Raw genomic sequence first — 20,551 nt, 5'->3', positions numbered from 1 at the left:
CTTAAGTATTATGTGACATTTAAATATAATTTTACAATCTAACTATACCTAATGCATATACAAAATTTTAATTATAGACGTATTCTCACTAAGTTGCGTTTAGGAGTCCTTGAATTAGAAATTGAAATTGGTAGATGGTCAAAAATTGATAAAAAAGATAGATTATGCAAACATTGTACATTAAATTTAGTTGAAGATGAGTACCATTTTACTTTAATTTACCCTTGTTACACTGATATTCGTAAACATTATATATTTAAGTATTTTATTGTTAATCCATCCAAAGTTAAGTTCACTCAATTAATGTCCACTACTGATATCAATACAATAAGTTGTTTATGTAAATTTCTTTATCACTCATTTAAACGTAGAAGTGATCATTCCCTCTGTAAATAGCAATTATATTTTATTTGGGCCGAAGGCCTTATATAAAAGATGAAATAAATGTCCTTGGTCAGTACGTGCCAAGGAACGGAAACGTACGATGTGCCTGTCACGCTGACAACCTACAGTGGCGGATCCATGAATTCAAAATACTGTAGAGAGCAGAGGGGCCTATAAGGAAGCACAGATGGAGGGTCTAAAATATGGTATGCCTGAGGTAAGAAAATTATGAAGTTATGGTACCTCTGGATGACCAGCAATGGCACTCTCAGACTTAAATTCAATAATTTTCTCCAATATATTTATTTATAATTTAAAAATAGGGGGGTCCCCCTTGAATCCGCCACAGACCTATGTACAGTCAGTGTATTGAATGTTGTAAGATGCGGTCTTCCAATGTCATGGTCATGGGTTCAATTCCTGTCACTATCAGGATTTGTTTTCTCAAAGCAGAAACATCCCCACTCTCTAAGCCTAATAAATAGTGTATGTTTGTCTTCTGAAGGGATTGCCACTTAGCAGTCGGATTTCCCCGACAAATGTGGGGGTGGGAGGGGAAGGGGTTGACCATGTCCTCTATGAGAGCAAAGTGGACGTCATGCGTCGCTTAACATCTTCCGAATCGAAAATATGAAGATTTATGGGTTTCAAATTCTTTTTTTATCTACTAAAATGTTCTTATAATATGTTTCAAATATTAAGATTCAAAATGTATTTTGTAGAAAATATAAAATAAATATGGCCCCAAAAATGTAATTATATTTTTTTCATTTGCTGATTTGTTTTAAAGCGGATATTAACACATCTTGACATTTAAAGCAAATAAAACCATGAATTTTGAATTTTGAACATTTAGTCCTTGGTTTTGTCATGTTAATATGAATCAGTGAATTTGATCAATGCAATGAACTAAAATTGATTAAAACTGCATGCCACCGAAAATATATATTATAATGGAATTAAATGCCAAATGTTCGAGCATACATAATACGGTACCATTCCTACAGATTTTACATCCGTCATAAAATTATATTAGCGAAACGTCTGTAAATCGAGGTAGGATTAGCGGTAGAGCTGGGAGAAGCGTTACGGTACTTGTGTGTGTCTCGCGAACCGATGCTAATGATTTTGTTGGTGGTGCCCTTGTCTTACTATAAAATACGACTGCTTGACTAGTCCAGATCCCTATAATTTGCCGATCTTCAACATTTTGGAAGTTCATTTTATGTGGTTTGGTACTAAAATGAGTAATTAACAGTTTATAATCTGTTTGGATCCTCTAAACTACAATAAGCCTTTATCAATAGTCATACAAATTCCTTTACATTTCTGTATCAACTTATAAATACATGCCCTCTCATTCATTGACCAAGTATGTTCAACTCACCAAACACAGGAGAAATCTTTATGTGGAATCGCAAGAGCTAATTTATAAGATATATGCTTACATCTTGCACTACCTTTCCATGCGTCTACTAACGTTCTTGTATGCCTTCCCTTTTTTTTTTTCAAAAGCAACTATACCTTGTATTATAATATAGTAGGCTGTTTCATGAGGTACTTCCTCAATCATCATGTGCTAGGCTCTGAATGAGACTGCAGAATAACAATCATGCATGGTGGAACTTTTAATTGCTATATAGATTATATTGGTATATAGTTTATTGGTAAACAGGTTAATTAGTATACTCATTATTATTCATAGAGGAGATTTGAAGCTCTGTATTGTATAGGCCTATGTATATTGGTACCGCAGTAGAAATTTTCTTCTATGCCTACATGCACTAATCAATTCATTCCTACGGTTAAGTCAGCTTAATTCAGGGTTACATATAATAAAATATTTCTCGAGCAAACACAGATTACAGCGTTTACTGATATTGGAGTATGGTTTGCATTTACCTAATATTTTCCAATTTCATATTTTATAATATCGGCTTTAAGTTTCCAAATGTATTGGCTAAGTGCCGTACTGTTTTTGTACTTTTCATTACGGAATGAGCTAGTATGTCCATTATATCTGCCCTTAAAGGTGTTTTCTGTCAGTCCGACAAAGTTTCTATTTTGTTGTCGTCTTGGCGTATGACTGTGGCTTGATATACAACTCCTTTGGTTAGGCACTTGTTGGATAGGTGGCACACGTCGCGACAATTGCATTCTTTGACGTCATTATCTGTGCGGATTGTGGTATTATTAAGTACTGATTTGTTGTGTGCAGAGATTATTGAACCCATATTCGGCATACAACTGTAATTATCTTGATAGTGTTTCGGTTAAATATTTTCCTTAGTGCATGGTTGGGTGGGAAGCATTCATCCACAATTTCTAAGAATTCATGTCCAATTCTTGTCTTTACGTTATTGCTGTATGGAGGGTAGAACCAGGTGATGTTCCTTTTTCGTTTCCAGAAGCTGAGGATCCGGGTACCTCATGAAACAGCCTGTAGTGCAATAAAATGTTGAGTTTGTAACCAAGTGTCATCTTGTTTTGATTTTATATGTATATATATATACACATGTATATATACACATACATACATGGACCTGGTATAACTTGGCAATTAGTACTTGGCAAGTTCCCTACTACCAGGATGCACGAGGTTATTCACACACCTATAGGTTATAGCTATAGCACAAGATTGGACATTCAATTTTGCAATAGTGTATGTGTTTTTAAACATTTTTATGTGTATTCTTTTTATTTACGTTCATTTATTTTGTTTTATATTTATATTTTTAACTGACAAATAATGGCAGAACTAAATAAATCAATTATTTATTATCAATTAGTGTTTTTCTTTGTGTATTGAAAATGCTACGGCGACGATAATTTCGCAAAATTCCCAACCGCAACTCAGGCACCGTCGGGGCCAGGTTGAGACTTCACACTAAAAGGCCCGGTAATTAATCATGCAGACGAGGCCTGGCATCGCCCGTACGTCGCTGTACTGCAGTGGATAAACGCCCGATTACAGTATGTTGCTTATAACATGGACGTGCCTTACATTTTGTTTTCCCCTCCGCGAGCCTCGAGGTTAACAGGTGAGACATTCTTCCCGTCCTCCATTTATGAATTTAAATAATGAACAGCCTTTCAATTTAATGAACAAAAAGCATATCAATAAAATACGTGGCTTGTAATATGAACAAGCGTGTACATTTCAACAACACTAACAACATGATGAATGTTAAAAAAAACATGATAGTCAATCGATACCAGGATATCAGAAGTCAAATCATTATAAAATGTGTATCACCCACCAGTATAAAATTAACCGCTATTGAAATAAAGAAAAATCAACCACAATGCAACATTGAGAATAGGCCTACTGGTCACTTCGGCCCAAAACCAAATCGTCGGCCCAAACCAATTCGGCCCAACCAACTCGGACCAAAACCAACTTGGCCCCAAACGATACTTCCATACTATTTATATACAGTCCGGGCGTCGAGAGCCAGTAAGGGCCCCGGAACAACACCTCCATGCCCCCCCCCCCCCCTTCACTTGGGACCCCCACTCGGCCGCTCCCCAAGTTAAGTCTCCTCCTAAATCTGACAACAAAAGTTTACATCTTGGCTTGAGCTCGGGCCCTATGGAGATTTTATTCTTACCCCGACATTTTTTCATCTTGGTCCGGGCCCCTCCAGTAGACCCAGGCCCCGGGGCAGCGACCCCCGTGACCCCCCTCTCGACGCCACTGTCTATATACGATATTGATTTAGGCCTATTCAAGACAGCAGGTTAAAATAGTTAGGTGGTCCCTGTGTTGTGAAGTGAATAGTTGACTTTTATTGTCAGTTTTTGCAAGGTGCTAGGCCTACCTTCATCGAAAAACATATTGAGTGTTGCCAATCTGAAAAACAGTTAACCAAAAAAATATTTACCAGAAATAACAGTAGTACATCTGTTTAATTCCAAAGTGTTTTATTTATTGGAAAAAAAAAAAAATCCCTGCTGGAGCAGCCATTCTATGAATAACAGTAGGCCTACCGTTTACTTTAAAACTTTTCCGTCGTGAAGGGGAAAAAAAAGAACTGTGTATGTCCAGTTTGAATTAAATGTACCTGAATAAATCCGTATATTCGTGTATTTTGATTTGCTTTATATTCATACAAATATACATTATTTTATAAAGGTATTAAAAATAATTAGTGGGACTAGTAATTTGGGTAATGGGTAATCGCATGTCGCTATTCATCTGGGTAATTCCGTATCATTTAGGTAGTTGTCTTCTGGGCCGAGTTGGTTTTGGTCCGAGTTGGTTTGGGGCCGAGTTGGTTTTAGGCCGAAGTGTCGTCTGGCGCCGAGTTGGTTTTGGTCCGAGTTGGTTTGGGCCGAATTGGTTTGGGCCGATTTGGTTTTGGGCCGAAGTGACCTGCTACATCATTGATCATTTTAAAAGGTATAGGAAGTACAATCATACATTGTTTCATATGAACCTTTATGCAATTACAAAACTTGATATAAGCATGTATGAGCTCGACCTTCACGAAAACCAAAGACGAGGAAATTATTTTATGGACACAACATCGGAAACGATATAATTAGGCCTGTATCAACTTATCCAAAATTGTATCGCTCTGATCAACTGTTAACCATTGCATTGCTAGTGTTTTCAGATCCATTATCTGGTTTCGTTAATTATACACGAAGGATTAATGTTGCCATCCAAATCATCGTTCAAATATCGGTTTTTGTCACGGAGGAATTTGATCTAGTTTAGGATTAATTAGGAACACAAGGGATGCTCCACACTAATTGATTGATTTAAAGTCATTAGTATAATAATTATATGTAAAAACCCTACATGTAACATTTCGCACTTCGCTTTTGGTTCAAATCACGTACAATAAGATGCTTTGAAAGTTATCAATATCAGATAATAGTATATATATATATGCACAATAATTGCCTTTTTTTAAACTGTCACTCTTCTCCATTGAGGATATATAATGGTGGTTTGTCATTAAGACACATTCACTTATCTTCTCCCCGTCTCCGCATGTTGGGAGGGAGAGCCCGAACTACAACTGTTTTTATCTGAGATCTGCTAAAAAATAATACAGTTGTGTTTTTTCTTTTGTAAGGATTTTGCCCACCTTTATTTCTTTCTCTTTTTGTTACCATTTTATGTTTTTCGCTAGTATTTGGGACGTACTGAGTATTCGGTATACATATCACGTCAGGTAGGGCAAAACATCACTCCTATGATTATTTCCTAACGCAAACTTCATATCTTCATTTTATGTTTTGTCATCAAAGATATGTAATAGCAAATAACATATATAAAATAACAAAAAAACATATATAAAAAATTAAAACTTAATTGCACTTAAGAGGTCAGTCCACCATGGCTGACTGTAATCTTTAAATAATTTCTAAGTAATATACTTTTTTTTCTTTAAAGACACATTGTCAATACTGTATTTTCAAAGTAAATATATCCACAGCATAGAATCAGTCCATCATGGCTGACTATATTGTTTCTTAATATTGTTCTTTTTATATATACATATATAAGTATATACACACATACATACTTACACATAAAAACCAATTATCATATACATACATATACTTTTTTTTTTACTTTCGTGGAAATTACACCCGTTTTTTTTAATGTATAAATATATACTTACCACAGGGTCAGTCCATCATGGCTGTTCATTGTTTCTTTAAATTGTTTCTTTTATAAATATAAATATATGTAAACATACACACCGTACATGGATAATAGAGATTAGATGTACTGTACCAACATTATTTGATGTGTTAGAATACTGTTAAAATGATTTCTTGAAGGTTTGTGTTAAAATTGTCAAGGTGATAAACAGTAACCAGGGCATTTTGTGTCAATTTATATAATAGGATGCTAAGATGGTTATTTTCACAATTTGACCCTCACTTCCTCCAATTAGTTATCACTTATCTGCGGACCTGAATGAATGCCTATTTATAATTAGCCGTTCTTTCCAATTAAAATACCCCCATTATATTTATAGACAAAGAAAATGGTTCGGACTGACACTACTAAACGTTCTTGTTCAATATTAATGAATTCTGTCAACAAATTTTTATTACAAATGAAGTGAGTACATTGAAGCAGATGCTTCAACGACAATTAAGGCTCCTCAGCCTTGTAATAGTTGTAAAAAAATGGATATTGCATCAACAACATTACAATCATGAAAATCTGTTCGTGTTGTATATACATAATCCTTTATCACCCTCCACTGTGGCCATTTTCCGTGCTGGATCGTCTTTGAACTATGTACTATCCATAGGGTTAGATCTCTCCACATCCACATAGGCCTAACCAATTTAGTCGTAGTTCGATTCTCCGAGCTTTCAGTTATTTCTCATGGTTTTTTTTTACTTCATAACATTTTTTAATGATTTTTTGTTTTTAATTTATGATTTCCAAATCAGTTCACATTATGTCAATTAGTTGTACTTCTCTTATTTTGTATGTAGGGCCTATTATTTTTGTGTTATGCAATCGAAAAAATTAAATAAAGTGAAGAAAGGAACTTCACCGTTAGAAAATGTGAAGTCTCCCCGGCATACCGACGGGTGTCTGATGGCAATGTTCATCAATTTTTAAAGATTTACGGCTGTATCGCCGTCGAATCTGACAGTGACCAGATTGGAGAGCATGATGCATTGTTTACCTATAAAATAGGTAAATAGGTGGAATAATCGTGTGTGTACTAATTAAGAGCACTTCCATCCTCATGCATTAAACCGTTTTAAAAACAATGTAATATAACGCTGACGAACTTTCAAACACCACTGAATCAAATTACATTTTATTAGGTACTGGTTCGTATTATTAGTAATTGCAATTGTGTTCATGCGTACACTTAATGAAATATTCAATTCAAACACTTTTTTATTGGCACGCATTTAAAATTCGTTTTGGAGGCAAGCAAGCTTTTCTTTGTTTAGAAGTATCATAACCTTATAGTTCATAAATAGGAACGATGATGTAAAATAATAATAATAATAATAATAATAATAATAAAAATAATTTTAAAAAAATAATAAAAATAATAATAATAATAATTCACCACATAGTATAAATTTTCACCATGGAAACTAAAGTTTTAGTTTTTCTAAAGGGTCAATGCACTCTGTTGTAGTCTAAAGGGCCAATACACTCTTTAATAGAGAACCTTACAAAATAGCCGAAAAATATCGAGAGACGACTAATTTTAATGGTGATATGATGAGTATGGTCCTGACTGAAAGCGAAATTGGGGACAATAACTTTTCCTAAAAGAAAATGTAAATTAGCGTGTAGTGCGGTTGACCTATCACATATTTCTATTAAATGACGAAATACGTCACATATCCTTCTGTGAGCCCTCAAATGTATCTAATCACTTGGCGCTTATTAATGCCATCAATGGTCCATAATTAATAATATAAGAAAGGCTGTAAAGACTCTTTCTCAAGGGAATTATCCAGAAATAGATCTATGCCAGCTACTTATCATTAAAGGCGATAATATTAGTCTTCATGCGCGTTGAGACTTCCATATAAAGCGCTATATAATTAAATCTATAAATTGGGTTCTCAATTTTAAGCCCACGCAGTTGTTCCAAAATTATTGTTTGATAGCATAAAAACGTTACATATTTTGCTGTTGTTACGTTGACACTGGCAGAGTTAGGCAGGGGTGGCGCCAGTGAAGAATGGGCCGGGTACTCGATCGAATCGATTAAGTATTTCAAATCCATATTAAAACTTCATGCATTTTGGGGGCGTCTGCCCTCCGGAGTCCTCTTCAGGGATCCTCGAGCAATACTGACACCGCCTATTTACGGATAATTTATTTCGAAATTAAGTATTGAATGAATAAATAGATTTTAACTCCAACATCATTATCATATTGTACATCTATACATTGACTCCTTGATCTGTTGTTTTAAGCAGTCGTATGGTCTCTAAGCCAATACGATATTGGAGGAAATCTTTCTAAGTTGTTTTCTGTTATTAACGTCTTAGGTGTCAATTATAAATGCCACCATGATACACAGGAATTAACCAAACGGACAGACTGTTCACAATGATGTAAACCCCATTAAAATACGATGAGAGAAAGGTTGTGTATTGATGGTTAAATCCAAAATATAGTATCAGCTATTAAATCTGATAGACAGCGGCGAGTTTAATTCCGTGAGGGAAATTAGCTCCAGAATAATTCCATCAATCATCAATCACTTAAGCCATCAATATTTTACTCGATTGCAAAAACAACTAATGCATTCAAAAGTTGTCGACCTATCCCCCATGCTTCTCTGATGCTACTAATAGTTTAATAGACTCGATATACGGAAGATTTATATTCAAAAGTTGTCGACCTATCCCTCTATACTGATAAGGTTTATATTCACATAACCGAGACAATCACCAGCTGCTTAATCGATTTACTTGGGAAAATGTATACAGACCTATATATTCTCTGAATGTTTATCCACTAATACAAAATAAGTTAAGGTACATGACATGCACAGAACGGAGCAAGAAAAAAAAAACTTGATCCTCAAAGGTGTGTTCCCGTGTGTTCATAGACCAAAAACAATATAGACATCTAATGACCACAGCAACAAAATACGTTTTCAAAATTTCTTCAAGACATTCCTGACTGAAACGATTTACCACAACACCCACTCTCGATTCTAAGCATATGGCTTGTCCATAGATTACCAATGATGGGTCCAGCTTTTGAAACAATCGACAAAGTAATTTGTGTATTTGTTTAGGTTTGTAATAACGCGATATTTATGCTTATTTTAATCTCTTTTCAGTTAATGTTATTAATATTAAAGTCCTTTGTGAATTTTGATTTCCAGAGGTGACGCAATGTTTTGTAAAACCAAGTACCTTTAATAGTGATTTAGTTTACTTTTTTGGAATCCTCTTCTCTTCCCTGCTTTCCCCTTCTGTCTTGTGGTTTTCGTTTCGCATTACATCTTTTTTATTCTATCATTGACAAGAAAATAAATGGAATGAAAACATTAAGTAAAAAATTGTGGTAGTTGAGACTACATCTAATCTGCTATTCCTTCCCTTACTCAAGTCTTTAGTTACATTTCTCTTCCAGATTAAACCAGAACGATGCTCGACTGATGAAAACCCCCGTACTCTCATGAAAACGACCAAACTCTCATGAAAACGACCAAAACGAAGTTCATCAGAAATTTCAAATTTTTTCAAAAGATCAGTCTGCAGACTTTTTTTTCTGGCAGTCGGTTCTATAAAGATAATTTCTCAAAATAACGAATGCCAATAAGAGAAGTAATAAAAGTTAATATAAACCCACTGTAAAAACAAAAACATATAGGCCTAAGTGAAATAGACTTCATAGGTTATGGAACACAGGTCACTCAGGATATTGGGAGAACTGCTCATTTTGGAGTACCAGATGTTCAATTAAAACTAGGATTTCGTAGGATATTGGTTTCATATGATGTATTAATATTTTTATAATCATTTTATTGTCGCCCTCCATGTGCTTGATTTGTTCAAGCCGTGATCAGCTTATAATTATCATTCTATGTAATTTTTATATATTAAAAATAAAGCATGATTTTACAACTTGTAAACTGTTTCGCATACACCATGCACTGCGAATACCGTCAGTCAAACATCCCTATCTGGCTTAAAACAAACAAGGTATCTTTAAACTTAAAACATAGGCATACATGCCTATGCTTGTTAGAAAAAAACAGTAACCGCTCATATCAAAATATTGGTAGTATTAAGTCTGAAAATATCCCAATCAATGAAGATTGGTTGTGGATTCCCACATCAGTTTTCTGAAAGCCATGATCATCATTACCATCTGCGTAAACAACATGTATTTTATCATGTATATATGTATATTGTTTAGGCCATGTCCGTATACTTATTTTGCATTGTCATGTATATTTTAGTCATTAACGGTTTAATGATTGGAGCATGAATACCTTGCTGGCATGAAGTCACTCGCACGCCAAATGCAATATAACATGCGAGGCCACAGCTCCTTGTAGCATTAATGTGTCATTGTGTTTCAAATTGAGAAAAAACAAAACAAAACAAAACAAAACAAAACAAAACAAAAAAACGAAACAAGAGTAATAATGTTATCTCGTTTTTTAGATTAAATAAATCGTACAATTTGCCTTGAGCACCATTGGTGCGCTTTATAAATCTTATAATGACTTATAATGCCGCGTAGAATCACTTCCGAAGAGTAATCTATTCTGCAATCGATCAATACTTTAAATCTTAAGTGAACGCGACAGCTAGATTTATTGATTACAATAAACCCCAAAATACCTCATATTTACTTGTCTACCTTGATGCGATGACGTAATAACGACTTCCATATCGCTTCGATATGGATTTTATGAAAGAAATATAGCGGCATTAAATTTTGAGCACTTAAGAGATGCAAAATACAAACGATGTCAACAACTCCTTGTCCGTAACCATCAGTATCAATGCATTGAAATATTACTTTCATTTTCATTTTGTTGATAGAATGTTACCGAGGAATAAAACAGCTAATTCACATGCATCAAAAATAATGATTGCTAAAACTACTGTATTTTAGTGTTCATTAGAAATAATTAATAAATACGAGTTTGAATTATAGGCCTAGAGAGAAAATGTTTAAAAGCCGTTCACTCTTAGACTTAAATTTGAGTAGAAATTTCTATTTTTCTCAATTTTTTGTTAAATTTAAAAAAATGTAGGAGGTGGGGACCGGGCCTCTCCTTTAATCCGCCAATGGTTCATATTAATTCAGTATTTATTTCACAATCGAATCTCTTATATGTATATTGACGATCAAGGGTCCAAGCCTTTTATAATTATTAATTAATAACGTAAAGAATTTACGTTTAGAGTAGTATTTTTTAGAATTTAGAGTAGTAGAAGTCATGAAAATATTCATAAAAAAAGAATTAGAAGGGATTTACCAGCTTTCATCGATAAACGGTCAGCTTTATTTACAATTCTCGTGGGAAAAACACATGAATGATGAATGTATACGTTTAATAATTTTTATTCATTTATTTTTTTTATATTATTTTTTACCTAGTTATCCCGGGACCCTGCCGGGCCCAGGCCACGGGGCACTTGCCACGGTTGCCCCGGCGTCTCGGCGCCATTGTCTATCTGTGCAAGAACCTCCCTCGGTCCCTCTATTTCGACTTCCTGGACCCGCCACTGTTGAAGTACCATTTTCAGGCTCCTAGGTTTCGTCGGGGAAAACCATCATTATCAAGGATCCCTCACACTTAATAATTGTTAAGTGTTCGTGGAAGCCATCTCGACTTCGGCTTTGTTCGGAATATACAACAATTATAAAGTCATTTTACATTAGCTTGATGCCTATAAAATAACTAATACAATTCACCAAATTTCGTAAAATATCCGTAACTTCCAAGGGCCTTCGACTCCTGGACTTCCACCGGGGGGGCCTTGGCGGCCCCCTGGCATCAGCCCAGAAGCTCGCTTCTCTCGCATACTGGCTTGATTACCTTATGAAATGGCCCCACTTTTAAAAACGTTCCGCTGCTGTTTGTTGTGTACAATACTGCAATAATTATAACTAATTAGTAATCAGGAAGTGGATATGACACAATTACAGTCACCGCATACTGAAATTACTTAATTAGTATTGTAATCAGGAAGGGAATTGGACTTCTTTATACTACAGTAGTTTATTGATTATAGGGGTGTTATTCGCTATAGTAGTGTACGTTGGCTTGTGTGCCCGCAATTTTCCCAGAGTAAACATGGATTGGTTAAAAAAACATAGTACTGAATTTGTATATGTTTGTTGTATGTAATTTACTGGTGTTGAGATGCTATTTGGACTTCTGTATACTACAGTAGTTTATTGATTATAACTGTGATATCTTTGATTGAAAAAGAATTTCCTTCTATGCCTGGATAATGGTTCATTTTTACTATATTGAACCAACAGCTTAGGGTGACATAATAGATGTCTTATATAAGCTATATAAAAGCAGATACAAAATTAAAACAATTGAGCTTGACATTATAGACATAAGATGTATAAATAAATATAATTTCTATGTCAACGTATATGCATATTATTGTTTTACTTTTGTATATGCTTTTATTTATATATGAGACATACGTGGAACTACATCCGAATTTACATGTATATATTCTGTCTCTTATTTTGGGCTGTCTCTTATACACATCTAGATGTGTATAAGAGACAGTATAATATACATATAATTCATCATCGTAATTTCTAAACGTCTGACTGCTGTCGTGTACTCTGTTAACATACTGTGTATTTAATTTCAGGTAAATTTCAATTTCAACTGACAGAGTTCACTCCATGAGGAAAACGACGACACGATAAGAATGACATAACTGTGTAAATGAATATATTTTGTAATCTGCAACAATTCTCTTGAGAAAATAGATGTACTGATACGCAATATTAAAATATTGCCACAATGAATAGTACAATTTGCAAACAGGATACGGAAAGAACAGATATTGCCATTATTATTTGCGCTGTTTATCTCCTAACTACAGCTATCCTGTCAATTGTTGGCAACCTCATTGTCTTGTTGGCAATTCACAACTCCACACGACTGCGAGAACAGCCTTCGAGCGTATTCGTGGCGAATTTGAGTATATGTGACTTACTGAATGCCGTCTTTGTAATATTACCAACAACATGCTTTATCATCAAAGACAACGCATCTGTACCCAATGCCTTTTGCAATATACAGTGTGCATTAAATTATGTTTTCATAATCGTATCTATGCTTTCCCTAGCAATGATTGCCGTGGAGCGATGGGTCTCTGTGTCGTCACCTTTCAAACACATGGACATAATGCGCAATCGCACTGTCATGCTTATGACCTCATGTACATGGATACAGGGGCTGGCCTTTGGGTGTGTGCCGATCATATGCTCATGGGTTATGTATGACTACTGGGAGGCAGTATGTGCAATTACCTGGGATGCCCATGCCGATTCTGGTGGGGTGGAGTACGTCGTAACAGCATTTATTCTTTGCTTTGCTGTGCCATCCGTTCTAATGATCGCTTGTTATGGAAAGATTCTTGCCATAGTCCAACGGAAAGACACTCATAGACACCGCTTACAACAGAAACGTAACGAAGATATGCGAATCATAAAGAGTATACTTGCCGTAGTCATCGTATTCTTTGTTTGTATGACGCCATTTTGTATCACAAAGCTTATTAAAATATTCTTTTCAACTTGTTCCATCCCATCGTGGGTGAATTTGTTCTCAAGTCTAGCACAATTCACATCAAGTGCTACCAATCCCTGGATATATGGTGTCTTCAGAGAGGACTTCCGTTATGCCGTTAGAAAAACATTCTGGAAGCTATATTCCGCGGTGCCTTGCGGATCAGGCGACTTAGTGAGACCGGTATCCCAGCCTAGCTCCTTCATATGAGGTTCATTTATATGCTAAACATCATGTGACCCGTCCCAACTTCTCTGTTTTTGCGACTTAATAGATCTGACAAAAAATTAAAATAAAATGGCACCGTGGCCGTACCATGAACTGCAGAAATTCTAGTCTGTAGATTTAGAAAAGCAAGGGCTTGTTTACCGGGGAGTCACATACTCTCTTCAAAGTTAGGTCTACTTCCCAAATTAATTAGACCCATTCATATTATGTATCTATCATTTTATTCCGCAGGCGTAAATAGGTTCTTTTTAAAGTGGCTGATCTAGAATTTAGCAATGGGGTGGGGGTGATGTGGGGTGGATAATGTGAAGTGAGAAGGCACGAGCGGGGTGAGGGGGGTTGTTTTGGGAGGAGCATCCCATTACATTTGAGATTTTTTTTGGAATTAGTAGACTGCTAGACGATCTCAGGTGGCACCTGAAAAGAAGTAACTTAGCTTAAAATAGAAAGTATATGTTTTACCAGAGTACACGAGAAGCACACAAACAAGACGAGTGACCATTATTTTATTTTTCACGGTAAACGAAGAGGGATGGCTAGCCACCCTATTCACCCCCCAACCACAAGATCCGTCACTGTAAAGGAACTAGACACACACGCTTACCTTTCACATGATACTGCAGGTGAATATTTGGTGTGAATTCCCGTCAAAGGTCTACTTCCCAAATTAATTAGACCCATTCATATTATGTATCTATCATTTTATTCCGCAGGCGTAAATAGGTTCTTTTTAAAGTGGCTGATCTAGAATTTAGCAATGGGGTGGGGGTGATGTGGGGTGGATAATGTGAAGTGAGAAGGCACGAGCGGGGTGAGGGGGGTTGTTTTGGGAGGAGCATCCCATTACATTTGAGATTTTTTTTGGAATTAGTAGACTGCTAGACGATCTCAGGTGGCACCTGAAAAGAAGTAACTTAGCTTAAAATAGAAAGTATATGTTTTACCAGAGTACACGAGAAGCACACAAACAAGACGAGTGACCATTATTTTATTTTTCACGGTAAACGAAGAGGGATGGCTAGCCACCCTATTCAACCCCACCCACAAGATCCGTCACTGTAAAGGAACTAGACATACACGCTTACCTTTCACATGATACTGCAGGTGAATCTTTGGTGTGAATTCCCGTCGAATTTAAGCGTTTGAAGATCTATAGGCCTAGCATGTATTTAGATTCCGTAAATGCTTTTGACTCCCCGGAATATTTTTATTCTACAAAATAGTGTTCATCATGCATTCAACATCACAATTTCATGTAATTCCTTGTATCACTTTTACCCAAAATAACATGTGGTAAACTTTTGAAATCGTTAAATCTGTTAATTAGGCCTAGTAAAGTTTTAAAAGAGCAACATCCTACCATGCTACCTTTAGAATGATTTACAAAAAAAAAGCAATTCATAATACTTTTTGCATTTAAATTTATAGCGTATATTCGTCGTGTCTACTCATATCACTGTCGGACGATCACACCCGTCAGCCTGAACCTGTGTGGTTAGTGATATTTAAGAAAGGTTAAAACTCCGATCAAGAAGGCTATTCGTGAAAGGATTTGCACCAAACGAGCGTCTGTAAAACGAGGGGTTCGTGTATTTTGTCAATAATTTCGTATCCTTAATTACGAAATATCACGGTATTACGAAGCATTTATCATGTGAATGGAATTACTAACGTGGATAATCGGAGAAAACGACTCCTAGATTACACAAGAAAATTTAATGAAACATTGTAATAAGTTATTTTGCGTTAATGATTGAGGTATTCCATCAGATGATGGAGTTTTGTTAACGGTGCAATAGACGCATGCCAGTGTATATCAACAAGGGTTCAGGAATTTTAATAGTTGATTATTAAATAAGGCCTACTATTAGTATTACACCATCTGTATCCTTATCGATATCATTATGATAATGATATATAAGTATTATTTTAATAAAACTTCATCGGTTTTCAAAGTTAATTTTAATCAATTTCCTTAATATTAAAACCAGTATACTTTGTTTGTTGTAAATAGTTTCGCTAACTACCAATAAACTTAGTGAGTACGATTGTTGCTTGGTTGTTGCTACTTTCTTCAGTACATGTGTTCTGTTATTATTATTACTTTCATTATTTTTTATCATCATCAATATCCTTCCTCATTACCACCATCATGCAACAGTACTATCATCATTAATTCTAGACTATTTTAAAGATTTGAGAAGGTTTAAGCTAATAATAGAGAAAAAGTATTGTTTATAATGTCTTAAAATCTAAAATAGGCCTATTTATTAATGGTTTTATTTATAAATAATTGTTTATTTGTCACTAAAATGTTTATTGATAGCTTTATAATGCAGTAATTTTCATATAACAATAGTAGGTATAGGCCGCATTCAAGTTTCATTAGGTTTACAGTATTAACTTACCACAATTACTTGTAACTATTAATAAACCCACCACGACATGAGCATGTATAAGCGATTTTCGCTTAACAATGTTATACGATTATTATTATTATAATTTTTAACATTTACTATTTAAAATTTCAATTTAGAATCCACGTGGAAAGTGTATATTGATTCCTTTGAATATTGAACACTTTTGACTAATTAATATGAGTTTTTACTGGTATCTAGTTATAGTTTATATCGGCTTATTTGTATGTAGTCGAGCAGTATGACTGTGTGAATATAAAACAAGCGAACCCGAATGTTAAAAATTACACTTTCGATGAGTGCAATCATTATTACGAATGACTATAGATTTTATGTTGGAATTATAATGTTATAATGATCAAATTATTCAGCATTAAATAGTAATGTACTATATTTTCCAGTTAAATGCATGGTGCTACTTATTATATTTAGAGGTGAGTCCATATCGTGTTTTTACTGAGACTATATGACTCAACATGACTTACCGGTACACTAGTATATACCCTCAGGCTATGGTTTTCGATGTTACTGAATATTACAGTCTTCTCTGAATACCTCTAGCCTAGAGTTACTGGCTACTTGTCTTGTTAGATTACTGAAATAATTAGTCCTCTTTGATTACTTATAGCTTATAATCTGCAAGAATCTCCCTCCTTGTCCTTCGAGCTATTCTGGCGAAAGCATGCTTCTGGTAGGGTCACCCAAGTCAGACAGGTCTAAGGGCGTGCATATAAGGGCATTTTGAGCAGATAAATTCCAGGTTGTCAGAGATATACCAATGTCTGCTAACTGGCACCGCCACCGAGGCTTACCTAAGGTGATGAGGGTGGATGGACACCATCTGAACTAAGAACAAAATGACTTTAGGGCGGATGAACCTTCAACATCGTAAAAAACATAATAATGGTAATAATAATATCGATTTCTAAAGCGCAAACATCACCACCAAAATTGGTGCTCAAGACGCAGTGTCAAACAACGGGCAGAGAACAAACAGGAATCACGAACATCAACGGCCATCCATTAAACAAAATAAATGTAGCTGGGGTCCCAACAGGCATATGAACTCAGCACTGCCGACTCCTGTGGCAGCTTACGCATCCAGAGTGAGACGAAATTGGTACTGCCTCTTCTCTGGTTAGTTGGATACTGGAGAGAAACCTTTGATCATTGACAAGACCAACCAACGTGACCAGTATGAACGCCCAAGATTACGATTTAAGGATGTCTTGAAAAGAGACTTGGATGAATTTGGAATACAAACCATCATTTTGCCACAGTTGGCAAACAATCGCTCCAGCTGGAGCTCCATGCTGCAAAATGGGATAAAACACGATCATCAACAAACAAACATCATCATGATGAGGAAAATGCTTCCGTCATGAATGTGCTTTAATTGACATTGTCGTTCGCGACAGACGTCTGCCAACACATGCATTCGTATGCGTTAATGTTGTTTTTCCTTTATCAAGAAATACAAAAACAAAAATCACCATAACAAAATGTGAGTAGAAGTAATGTTCTAATGAACATGTGAGCTGTCATGTGCTAAGCTTAAAAAATAATTGTCAAGAACTATTGATTGATTAAGATAACAGACGTATTCTTATTGTACAGATAAATGACGTTTAAAATGAAAAAAAAAAAAGTACAGATAAATGGCGTTTAAAAAAAAAAAAAAAAAAAAAAAAAAACACATAAGAAGCCTTACACATAACTTGCCGTATTTCACCTGCCTCTTAATACCATATTGATTATTTTTTGGGTAAGATTTTTTTCACTTATAATTGCGTCAAGTACACGAGTTTCATCTGCCGTGTTTGCTGCCAGTAACAATATACAAATTCATAATTTGAATATCTAATTCATATTATTGAAGTTACCGTACAAGATGACAAAATCACGCAAGAGAATGAGTAACTTGACGATCAATATCCTGATTAAGCTTAGGGGTCGTTCTACATTTCAAAGAGTACCGGTACGCTAGGGGAAGGAACTTAGGAAGTAGACAAATTTGTACACTTTTACATGCATAAAAATTGATTCAAAATAACATGCAATATGTAAAATAATGGTGAAATTATAATCCTTATATCGTATTTAAGCAACCAAGTAAATTGCTTTATTTGACGAAACAAAAAATGGAGAATGGTTTGTCTAAAATCAACATTTTTTGTACACTTTCAGAGTGGAGGGGTACCGAAAAAGAGTACTGTTTGTACACTTGTGAAAATGTTGATAATTGTGAACCAACGACCCCTTAAACGCTTGAACCCTCAAAGTACATACCCCTTAAACGCTTGAACCCTCAAAGTACATTTTCATTTGCTTCTTTCTAACATACTGGGTGTGCTCATCATTAAATTTATTAACCTATAGAGTATGTTACTGAATAATAGTCACATATCTGAGTCGGGGCCAAAACGGGGTCAGTGCATTGCTCCAAAGGTCCGTTGGTCTGAAATTAAATTATTTGAAATATGGACAAAAAATATAAAACAAGTAAACACATGATAGACCTATATTAGCTAACAGTAACAATAAAAAAATATTGATTGTTGCAAGATGCTCAACTCTGCAACATCCTATGAGCAAACAATTCATTTGACGCGAGATAGGCCTATAATATAAGCTTATTATTAGACTTCGTGAAGAGATAATAACACATTTTAGGCTACTTCCGCGCAGGTTCAACGTCAACTGGCCCATGTTTCAGCGGCTTAGTTCGTTAGTTTTGTTACGTAAATGAGTTAGGCATAAATAGGCCTATGTTTATTTATTTGTAACAATCCTTTTTTAAAACGTAATTTTAAGACTTTTTACATGTAGGGCCTAACTTTTGTTTATTATACATTACAGTACTAGACTATTTGCGAAACATGATTTTTGTGTATATTATATGAAATTAATAAAGCTGCATAGGCAGAATGGCAAAATTAAATAAACAAATAAAACGGTTTTAATCTAACGTAGTAGAAATTGGCAAACAAAATCAAATAAATATAGAGTTGCTGCATAGACAGATTTGTATATATAAAATAAGAAGTCAAACGAAGTTCTGTATCTGTCTCAAAAATAAAATATTTATTGTACTAGTACTTTCGACCATAGGTCATCATCAGGTACTCAAGACTTCGTGAAGAGATAATAACACATTTTAGGCTACTTCCGCGCAGGTTCAACGTCAACTGGTACAGTACCGTATGTTCCAAAAATAAAGAATCACTCAAGGAAGCAGATAAAAAACGCATTCAGTTGTTAAGAACGTCCCTAAATTAAAGGCGACCAAAGAGCCCAGCTGACATAGCAATTCAATAAGTATTACCGTACTGCATAACAATTATTCTTGGAAAACCAAGTCACTAAAATTAGGAACATTCGAACCAAAGACCCTTCGGACAAACGGGCATTCGGACTAAAGATACTTGCCCAACTAAAATTGGGAACTTTGGACCAAAGACCATTCGGACTAACGGGCCTTCGGACCAAAGACCATTCGGACCAATGGGCCGTCGGACCAAAGACCCGTTGGTATCTCTTCCTTTTAATTTTTATTTTGAATTGTATATATCTGATCGTATTTTATCCTAATCTGAAATATTTTAATTATTTATTGAATGCTTTTTAATTTTTAACATAATTTACTTAACGTTTTAAATTACTGGGCACCACGTTTGTACAAGCTCTTTGAGCTTTTTATGGTTGTCTATTTCATCTTTTTTAAAATTATATTATGTATTTTATTGCTATTTTAACTTTTCTTTGATGATGAATAAATTGAATTGCATTGAATTGACCAAAGGTACGCACTTCAGTGACGAACGGAACAGGGGTAGCGCCATGATTTCCCCCACCCTCACTGGAGCTACCCTTTCATATGATTACATAACCAAGCCGTTCTCTCCCAAATTAAATTTAAGTCTTCCTACACAATCAAAGTCATTCATCGATAGATTCAAGATGTAGAATAACCTTTACAGTCTGTTTCTTGATGACCCTACAAATAAACAAGTTTTCTAACATCGTTTATATGTGCAAATTGACTTATTTTGGTTATTTTTCTGCCATTCTCGTGCGTTTTTGCTGCTAAGAAACCAAGGTTTTTTAAAACAAAGTACATACAGACAAAACCAAAAAAGCGCGTCAAAATACGCGCTGTTGTCGTTAAGGACTTTTTGTGTGATAAAGAATACAAAATTGCTTGACAACCAATACGCGCTCGTTTTGACGCGCTACTGTGATTTCACGAACTAACAC

The 20,551-nt window shown here is 35.2% G+C and overlaps 1 protein-coding gene across 5 annotated transcripts in view; it reads left to right on the top strand.

The window, feature by feature from the left end:
- The window catches only part of LOC117121330 (G-protein coupled receptor 26-like), a 17,961-nt gene extending 2,046 nt beyond the window's left edge, over positions 1-15,915 (top strand). Inside the window, exons 1-4 of one of the 5 annotated variants that reach the window (XR_004447530.1) lie at positions 204-601; positions 3,300-3,425; positions 12,724-14,048; positions 14,531-15,915. Coding sequence is in view for 1 of the 5 variants with exons in the window: in XM_033266490.1 (XP_033122381.1) it covers positions 12,879-13,859 (981 nt within the window). In the remaining 4 variants the exon portion in view is untranslated. The other 4 variants (XR_004447529.1, XR_004447532.1, XR_004447526.1 and 1 more) reach the window with 4 other exon arrangements.
- Positions 15,916-20,551: the final 4,636 nt, after the last annotated feature.

This window comes from Anneissia japonica, unplaced genomic scaffold (genome assembly GCF_011630105.1).
Source record: "Anneissia japonica isolate Jap-2015-1 unplaced genomic scaffold, ASM1163010v1 scaffold4386_len47116_cov187, whole genome shotgun sequence".
Taxonomy (NCBI): domain Eukaryota; kingdom Metazoa; phylum Echinodermata; class Crinoidea; order Comatulida; family Comatulidae; genus Anneissia; species Anneissia japonica.
Note: the sequence above shows the minus strand (reverse complement) of the source record. Positions and strands in the feature narration are given on the sequence as shown.